General features: G+C 35.8%; 1 protein-coding gene across 1 annotated transcript; it reads left to right on the top strand.

Moving 5' to 3' along the window:
• The first annotated feature begins 344 nt into the window (after positions 1-344).
• On the top strand, positions 345-9,302 carry LOC135783033 (membrane-spanning 4-domains subfamily A member 4A-like). The gene is made up of 7 exons (XM_073814845.1): positions 345-430; positions 660-839; positions 2,176-2,292; positions 2,386-2,442; positions 7,593-7,733; positions 8,119-8,244; positions 8,530-9,302. Exons 2-7 carry the CDS (start codon positions 684-686, stop codon positions 8,536-8,538), a joined length of 606 nt encoding a protein of 201 aa, XP_073670946.1. The 5' UTR covers positions 345-430; positions 660-683; the 3' UTR covers positions 8,539-9,302.
• The last annotated feature ends 382 nt before the right edge of the window (positions 9,303-9,684 follow it).

Raw genomic sequence — 9,684 nt, 5'->3', positions numbered from 1 at the left:
TGTGAGTGCGACACAGTCTTTATCCTGAACATCTTAACATGAAAATATGTATTAATATATCCTGTACTAAACAAGCACTGATACAATTAAAGGCTTAATTCCATTATATTTGTCAGGTTCATTATTCCTCGCATAGAACATTTGTCTTGGTAGACATTGTTTGGCATTAGCATCTGCAATAATCTAATACCCACACTAATCTATCAATCATTTAACAAAGAAAAGCACATTTATTCATTCTCAATAGCCATATTTTGTTCTGCCTTAGCTATTGTAAATAAGTAAACATATAAATAAACCATAACTTCCTGTAAAATACACATGCAGTTTTCAATCTCCTCCCCAGTGGTTCATCACATGAGTTCCTATCTTCACAGATATATTGTATCAATACAGCAAACAGACAACATCAACAAATCGGATATTTCAGGTAAACAAATCTAAAAATAGGCATCTGTATACATATATTTATGCATTCATTAAAATTATTTCTTGTCTTTTGATGAATTCCAATTATAAATCAATTATTGTTTTATGTAGTATTGTATTACTGGTAGTATCACAGAGCGAGTAAAGTAAACACAGACACATTTATATAATCCTTAAATGCTTTTTACATACATTTGATGAGACTTTATCTCTAACATGCTTCATTGCAGGTTAAGTCCAAAACCATTGCTAGAATGTCCACCCAGGTGATCTCAACTGACAACGCTAAAGTTGTCATCCAGATAAATCCACAGCTGGTTCAAGAGAGTGGTGAGGGACAAGATAAGAGTGGAACATATCACAATGCAGTTCTTAGAGGTTTTTTCAAAGCACAACCAAAGTCGCTGGGGGTAATGCAATTTTTATTCCTAATAATTTTTCCTATAATAATTATATTTAGTTATTGTAACGATTTTTATTACTGTTGTCTGAATCTAGGATTTTTTGTGTTTTATTTCATGTTGATCACATAATGTAACAACAGTTTACATAACAGTGTAACATTAAAACGATGTGTACTCCACAGTGCATAGATGCGTGTTGGTCTATGTTTCATTGTGTTAATCTATGTCAGTCTAGGTTGACAAAAAGACATGTCATTAAACAATAGAAATTAAATTAATGCCCAAGTATTTATACCCACAGCCTAATAAATTGCACCTTGGAAAAGTGGCCTATTTCTTTAAAACAATATATTTTTATTTACTGTGAAGAGATGTTTTAGCAACAACTTAAGAAGCAAAATTTACTACACAAAAGCTGCAAATAAACTGCGCTTGACATTTTCAACACTACACAGAGGTGGTAAAAAAGTTTTATAATGTGTACATAATCCCTAGCACAACATACCAGTTACGTAATTTATTCACATTTTTTCATTAGCTTTGTGATTTACTTAAAAGATCCCATGCAAGTAATTTCATTACCATTAAAACCAATAGAAAACATCGCCGATAACCAAGAATGGTGTGAAATATTTGGTTATTGTTAATGTAACTGGCAAATGTATTAAAATATGCATTTAACTGGTATTGTTAAAATTTGTGGTTATCTGTTTACAAAGGAAATCTATTTTACAGGACAATATATCGAAATGATTCGCTGCACTCTTGAGGAAAGCTTAGGTAGCATTTTCAATGTAAATACTGAATGTAGATGTTTAATGCAAAAATCATCAATGTTGAAAATAAACTAAATTAATTTGCAGTAGTCATTCACATTTTTCAGGCATGGTCAGACTGTAATATAATAAATTCAAAATATAATTAATCTAAATTCTAAAAATTGCCACCTACCTTCCCACTGTCACAGCGTTGCAATTACTACCCGGCACACTACATTAAAGAATGCTGAAAGATTTGTTATTGTTTGAATTTAATAACAGCTTTAGTAAAAACGTACAAAAGGCAGTGTTTAGTATGATCTCTTACTATGAAAAATACCAGTTTGCATTTACATTTCACATAAGGTAGCTTAACACTAATCTGTTTTCTTTTTATATAGATTTGTAATATGTTTGTTATTTTTTATTCATATTTGTATATTTTCAATTTGTATATTTTTTTTTTAAATGTGTAAAAATTTATTGGTAGCCTAATTGTATATTTTTTTAATTTGTATGTTACAAAAATATTTTCATATATTTGTAATAAAATCAAATAATTGACCCATATTTTCCTTTTACAGACCGTCCAGATAATGATAGGAGTGATGATCTTCTTATTTGGGATTGTGCTGACCATAAGTGACAGATATGAGAATATAACTGTACTCAGTGGCATAACCTTCTGGGGATCCCTCATTGTGAGTTTCATCTTGTTGTTTTGCTGTTTTTATTACTGTCATTATATTACTATTATTTTACCAGGTTATTATTTTGTATTGTTTTTTTCTCAGTACATTACTGCTGGCTCTCTGTCTGTTGCTGCGGAAAATAAACTCCATTCCTGTGTGGTTTGTACTTTTCATGTTAAAACATTTTAACTCTGATTTTCTGTTTTTTTCTGCCTGATGCAGTATATTCAAACATTATTGTTTAAGGTACTGAGAGTGCTGTTTAACCCTATTAAAGCTGTAGTCTACGATGTTGAAAATCGGTTGAGAAAGCCTGAGACGGTTAGTAAGTTTTAAAAAACTCATCCCGCCCCTCTGTGCAACCTGATCCCTCCCACCGGGAAACGACCTGAACAACATCACTCAGTCAAGCTGTGATCACCGGTAGTAAACATCGCAACAGAGATTTACCGAGCAGTAAACACATAAAGCCTTGAAGGAATGAACACTTACAATTATGACTGATTGACATTATTTACTTTCACAACAATGTTTGGCATACGTTTCCCCTCCTGAGCCTCATTTCCCCTGGTCAAAAGTGCTAACTAGCGCACATTAATTGCACAGTAATTATTAGTTAGTATTGCTAAGGTTTTGAGTAATTGTTATAGCAGCACACAGCGCATCTTGTTCAAATTCCGATCGGCTCGAACAGAAACCCGCTAGGCCTATTGAAATTGAAGCACTTTAATAAATACAATTACTTTGACCGCGATGCGCAATGCTAAACGGCAAACATTTCAATGCCGACGGGCAGCATGAGCATGTTGTCAGACTGATATAAAGATATTTACGTAACAACTCACACCATAAAAGTAAAAAATAAATGCGTACCTGCTCAACAAAAAGTCCGCCATGAGCATGTTGTCAGACTGATATTAGGGTATTTATGTAACACCGCACACCATAAAAGTATAAATAAATGCGTACCTGCTCAACAAAAAGTCTGCCGTGTCAGCGTCGGTTTTCAGTCCCATATCTCCCCGAAGCTTCCTCCATCGGTCAATGGCGGACCCTATATTAATTCGACTTTGAGTCAGCCGCTTGAGTCTCCGTTTATATCTCTGCTCTTTCTTCTACAGACTTTCTCTTTCTTCCAAGCAGGGGCCGCTTGCTGCTGTTGGTTAGTTTTTTCTCCATTTGTGAGCTGTTGCTACTTTGCTAGCTACCATACACTGTCAGAAATTTCATGTCGCGGGCGGGGTGGGGTGCGATGGGCTGGAGACGCGAGCGCAAGGTGGAGTTTCAAGTGGAGTGGGAATTGGATGAGAGCAGTCGACCAATGTAAGCTGTCCGGCCGGACAGCTTACATTGGTCGACTTCTCTGCCGCTGTACACCCAATAGAGTGAATGGATTTTTTTCGTTCTTTTTTCTCTTCATATTTTTAGGATTTTACTGTAGAATAACCAGCATCTAAACAAGGTTATTAATAATGAACAATCTTTGAAATCGTACACCACAGTGGCGAACCGTGAGTACTACAGCTGGGCCTTCAAAATATGCTATTTTGCCGTTTCAAAAAACAAATGCGCCACTGACCAAAAAAAAACTAGTCTAAAGTCAGTGGCGCGTTGCGCGTTGTTAGTGGTGAGCATTGTGGTGATAGTTTTTATTTATTGTGTGGCTGCGTTAAAAAAAGATTGTGCCATTTTGAGCTAGTCATTACATATTTATGAGCTGCTGCTCCTTTGATCACGCCCCACTACTAACGTCATGTGCCCGTGCGCGTGCTCAGTGGTATCGTGAGCAGTACAGACCATACTGTGTTATTATTTTATATATTATTATTATTAACGGTTTATGTTGCCAACAGACAAATCATGCAGAAAAGTATCACTAATAAGTACACTACAGGAGAAGAAACTCATGACACACAATGATTCCAGAGTAAATTGTGATGTTACGTTAGCATTCACAACAATAAATTCGTTTTCCCTGGACAATGCTAACATATTCCCATTATAAAACATTTTCAAATGCATTATTTTCGCAAATTACATAAAGTAAGACCCGGCGGGGGATGTATACTGCTTGTGGACCGCGTGCTAATTGCTAGATGCTAGCGGGAGGTCCGGACCGTAAAGTTATAAGAGGCTCGGGGGTTAGCATCGTCAGAAAAGCCGGGGCGGTAAGGCTCTGGTCTCGGTGTGTCAAACTCATCATGACACACAAAGATTTCAGCGTAAATTGTGATGTAGCAGTCTCAACAATACACTCGTTTTCCCTGGACAATACTAACATATTCCCATTATAAACATTTTCAAACGCATTATTTTCGCAAATTACAGAAATTAAGACCCGGCGGGGGATGTATACTGCTTGTGGACAGCGTGCTAATTGCTAGAAGCTAGCGGGAGGTCCGGACCGTGTATATAAAGTAAAGTTTTTAGAGGCTCGCCTCGTCAGAAAAGCCGGGGTGTAAGGCCAGTGGCCGGTTGCATAGCCGCGATGTTAAGACTGCGTCTTAAGAATGATTCTGAATAACTAGCAATTGGTTTGGGCTAATCAGTCTTATTATTTGTATTTAAATTCAACCAATCTACCTTTCTATGTAACATACTTAAAACAGGTATGATCAGTCTTGAAGAAAAAAATTCATGACTAACTTTTAAGACTAGTCTTTAAGGTTTATGCAACCGGCCACCGGTCTCGGTTAGTTTGGCAAAAAGCTTTTAGCTCTAGCATCATAAATGTAGTATTTTGTGACAGAAGATGACAACATGCAAAATATAACGTGACTTCTTACCTTTTGTGATGATACAACACGATCGCGAATCGAATCTGTTTCAGATGTGTGAATGATCCATGAAAGTCCAATAAAATACATCCAATGACCATTTTTGTCCACACATGCGTATAATCCGTGAAATATAGATACATAGTCTGTTGTTTACATCAGATTTCGCATGAAGGTCTTTATTGCCTACAATCTGAGGACTGTTTGCGTCATAACACACTGTATATAAGATTACTCCGGGGTTCCAATAACCGCGCGTTAAAACTTTGTTTTTAAAAGTAGGCGGGAGTATAATCCATAATATCCAAATATGGCTGTTATTTCAGTGAGACATGATAACATCACAGAGGGTATCATTCAAGTGACTGCTCTATGCTCTCTAGCTACCTGGTGGGTGGAGACCTACGAGTGGGGTGGTGGGCGGGAAAATTCAAACTGAATGTGAATCACAACGGAGCTGAGTTTTTACTCGCGCAATCTGAGACTCCAGGCAGAGGACATTCAGAAACCTGTATCTCACTCAAAACAGCATGGATAGATTTTTTTTCCAAGTTTGTATGCGTGTGGGAGCATCAGAGACACAAAATAACACCCCAAAACCCAGAAAAAGTGAGTTTTTCATAATATGGGCACTCTAAAATATTTTCATAAGAAACCTTAATGTATATGAACTTGATTTAAGTGTACTTTGGGGTTGGACCTTGCTTGCGTTTCTTGGGTCCGATTTCAAAGCCCCCCAAACCCTTTCAGCGGTGAGGGTGGACGCAGCGATGTCCTCTGCTGGCGTCAGGTCATGAGGCAGATCCACCTCCCGTTACACGGCGTGCCCGATTTATGCTTGCAAGCTTGGGATTCCCCCGTCTCCTGACATCATTGTAGCGCTTGACGCAACGATGGGGATGCCAGCTGATGAGACAATTGTGGCTATTTCCTCTCACGCCTGTTTAACCTATGCTGATTTGGGCGGGTTTCTCCTATCCCCTTACAAAACAACTTCTCTGCCTTTGACTGCTCTTACAAGAATGTCAGTCTCCTCGGTTGTGAACCGCTCCTGGCGTGCGCCTGGTAAATCCGTCATAATAATAGCAACCCGCCATGGAACTTGCGCCCTTGCATTTAAAGGGAATGTTGGATAGCGTTCTGATTGGTTAATTTGACCACACCTATGAATAATGAACCTACTTCAGACCAACCCCTTATTGATTTGCGCCTGGCGCAAGAGTTATTTCTCCTGCCGGGAAAATAGCAACAGCGCCCAAGATCCGCTCACAAAGTCACTTGCGCATTGCACTTCGCACTTACGTTTCAGATTCTTAAAATAGGGCCTGTGGTGTCTTTCATCTCAGTTTTGTGATTTTGTGACTTTTCTAGACTATCTGTCATATATAAAAAATATATATAAAAAAAGTTTTTTATTCATATAAAAAAGTTGGCTTGATTTGGGCGTTCTGAAGAGAATGTTACCAAAAGAGGCCCTTGGGGTTAAAAATTAACCCCATTGAAAATGAATGGGAAATGCAAAAAAAAAAAAAATTCTTTTTGTTTGTCAAGACAAGAATCAATGCATCCAGAATAAATCTGAAAATTTCAACACAGAAAAGAATGCCTGGTACTAGAGCACAAGTGCAATAAGAAAAGACATGCTAAAACACACACGCACGCACGCACGCACGCACACACGCACGCACGCACGCACACACACACACACACACACACACACACACACACACACACACACTAACTAACATTCAGTCAAATTTCTGTGGCAATTTTGTAAAAACAGACATTTCAAAATGCCCCAAAAACTACAAAATATTCTACTATTCGAAATAATATTGATATATACATAAATTCAAAATGTTTCACTAAAGTAGTAATGTGAGCAGTTGGCCACATCCAGTGAAATGAATGGGTCTCTATGGGCCTTATGATTTATTTTCTAAACTCTAATTCTTTTATGTTTTTTACTAAACACCAGATGGCAAATTCAACACATAACATCTAGATCAATATCTAAAAACAATTTAAATAAAATTTAGATCACAATTTATGGGAATTTTTCATAAATAGATGGGAAGTAAACAAAAAAATCATAAACAAAAAACAAAACAAAACAAAACAAAACAAAACAAAACAAAACAAAACAAAACAAAACAAAACAAAACAAAACAAAACAAAACAAAACAAAACAAAACAAAACAAAACAAAACAAAAACATATATTATTTGTATCATTAAAAATTTATATATTTTTTGTAATCACTCTTTTAATTTCTGGGGTAATTTTTACCCCCGTGGGACATTAACGTTTTAATCATAATTTCCTGGATGAGTTGGGTAAAGTTTATTAGGTGCAGGCCTTGATTAAATGTTTATTATTGTTAATCTCAGCATTGCTTGTGCGATAAGATTTTCATGCTTTTATTACAAACCAAGGCATCTGACTCATTTTACGTATATAGTTAAAAAAAAATTAACTTATTGTACAACATTAAATTGCTTTTAAGTCATTTAAATGCATTTCTCTCTGTAGGTTAAAGCCTCACTTGGAATGAATGTGGTCAGTGCCATAACAGCAGGAGCAGCCATTTTTCTGATGTCTGTGAATTTAGCCGATGTGAGTCGTTTACAGTGCTACAGTTACTCAGAGTCCAGAAGCTGTACACAACTTAAGGTATTGCTATTTAAATTAATTTAAATTCATTACATGAATAATTTAATAATTAAGTCTTTTAAATTTATAAAAACAAATTAATAAAAGGAACCTGGAATAGTAATTTGAAGCAATAAATGTTCACATTGTTCACAATTAATTTTGAAATATATGTCACACTTTTTTTATGTCACATTTATTTTGAAATATTAGTGGAACATTTCCATAGTTAATTTGGCAAACTACATTGTAGTTATAGTTTCAGCACTGTCAACTGTAACTTTTAGCATCTAAACACATAAATATCCTATAATTGGCTTAAAGTGTATATAATGCAGTGTATAATGATGTATAATTAAATATATTTTTAAAAAATTCACAAAACTCTCTTTTGGTTTATAATCAGGGGACCACTGGAATTTTCCTGGTGTTCACCATCCTTCAGTTCATCATCTCTCTCTGTATCTCGGCGTTTGCCTGCAAAGCCACGTGTGACACAAACCCTTCAATGGTCAATGTTTTACTTAAAGAGGTAAATAATGTAGTACCTGAGATGTAATGGCTATAGTCTATGCAGAGTAAAAGGAATAGTTTTAAAAAATTGAACATTTCTGTTAAAGTCAACATTTTCAGAGAAAGAAGTGTCTCCACTTAACTTGCCAAAAGGGAAAGCTAAATAGAAAAAATATAGTTATGTTAAAAAAAAGTGGTACAGTGAGGAACAGAGGGATTTTTTAAAGACAGCTTATAAAAATAAATTGCATTCTGTGCTGAGTTCTAATGAACTAATTATCATAACTTGTCTGTCACTCCACAGAGACCCTGAGTCACAGTGATGAGATCCTGCAGTTGGAATGAGTTCATTTCTCATATAGTTTTCTCGTGCATTTTTATTGTGTTTTAATAGTATTCCTGTTGCATTCTGAACTTACAACATATTTGGTACATTTTATGTGCTTGATCTCTGAGAGACAATACAAGTTTCCATCTTTGAAGGAACATCCTTCTCAAACACATTAAGGGGTCTTGTTCAATAGATAGATTCAATGCACATTTGGATATTTATAGACGTTTCAGCGGCAACAACATAAACAAACCCTGACTTTCGTAGCTCAAACTTAACTACTAGTAAGATATACTGAAAATATGTAAATTATATTTAGTTTCTGTTAATATTGTCCTAAAATTTACACCAATTTACACACAGCTCTTTGATCTAAAAATGATGATGATAACAATGCTAAATAATAAATAATCAAAAATCACAACCCAAACAAATTAAGAATACAGAAGCTTCTTTGATCAGTATTTTCTTTGTCTTCTCATCCTTTTCTTGATAGTGTCACTGGTGTGTAATTCTATCTCCACTGGTTTTTGCCTGTCTTCGCTGTGCCTTATGGTATTGCTAATGCCTTGCAAATATTTTTGGAGTTACCTTTCAAAACTGAAATCATGTTGATAATTGTTAAGTTGTTTGTGGGCCACGACTTGTCATCCTATTATCCTATACTCCAGAGCTCACTGAAAACGTCTCGGTTACATCTGTAACCCTGGTCCCCTGAAAAGGGAATGAGACGCTGCGTTGCCGTAGTGAAGCTATGGGAACGCCTCTGTCTTCCATTGCACTTTAAGCATTTTTCGCAATAAATAAATGATTGTGATTACTTTTCTGTCTGTTGTGTTCTTATTTTTAACTGTACACAGTTTTTTTGTTCATTGCATTGCAGATATAAAAAATACGGTTACACTTTATTTTGATAGTCCACTTTAGACATTCTACTAACTATAAACAACTTTGCTACTACATGTCAACTAACTTTCAATAATTTGCAACTATTCATCAACTAACTGTCATTAGTGTATTAGTAGACTGTAACGGTTGGGGTTAGGGAAGAGGTTTGGGTTAGTGGAATAAGTTGACATGCTCCTGCAAAGATACTTATAGTCAGTTGAATGTCTGTTGACATATCAT

Source organism: Paramisgurnus dabryanus, chromosome 5, assembly GCF_030506205.2.
Source record: "Paramisgurnus dabryanus chromosome 5, PD_genome_1.1, whole genome shotgun sequence".
Taxonomy (NCBI): Eukaryota; Metazoa; Chordata; class Actinopteri; order Cypriniformes; family Cobitidae; genus Paramisgurnus; species Paramisgurnus dabryanus.
The sequence above is the reverse complement of the archived record's forward strand: the minus strand, read 5'-3'. Positions and strand labels throughout refer to the sequence as shown.

What these genes read in the sequence shown, in the direction of transcription:
- LOC135783033 (XM_073814845.1), top strand. Translation starts at nt 684, where the DNA reads ATGTCCACCCAGGTGATCTCAACTGACAACGCTAAAGTTGTCATCCAG. An exon ending in CACAACCAAAGTCGCTGGGG is followed by an intron (nt 840 to 2,175) that starts GTAATGCAATTT and finishes TTCCTTTTACAG; the next exon opens with ACCGTCCAGATAATGATAGG. An exon ending in CCTTCTGGGGATCCCTCATT is followed by an intron (nt 2,293 to 2,385) that starts GTGAGTTTCATC and finishes TTTTTTTCTCAG; the next exon opens with TACATTACTGCTGGCTCTCT.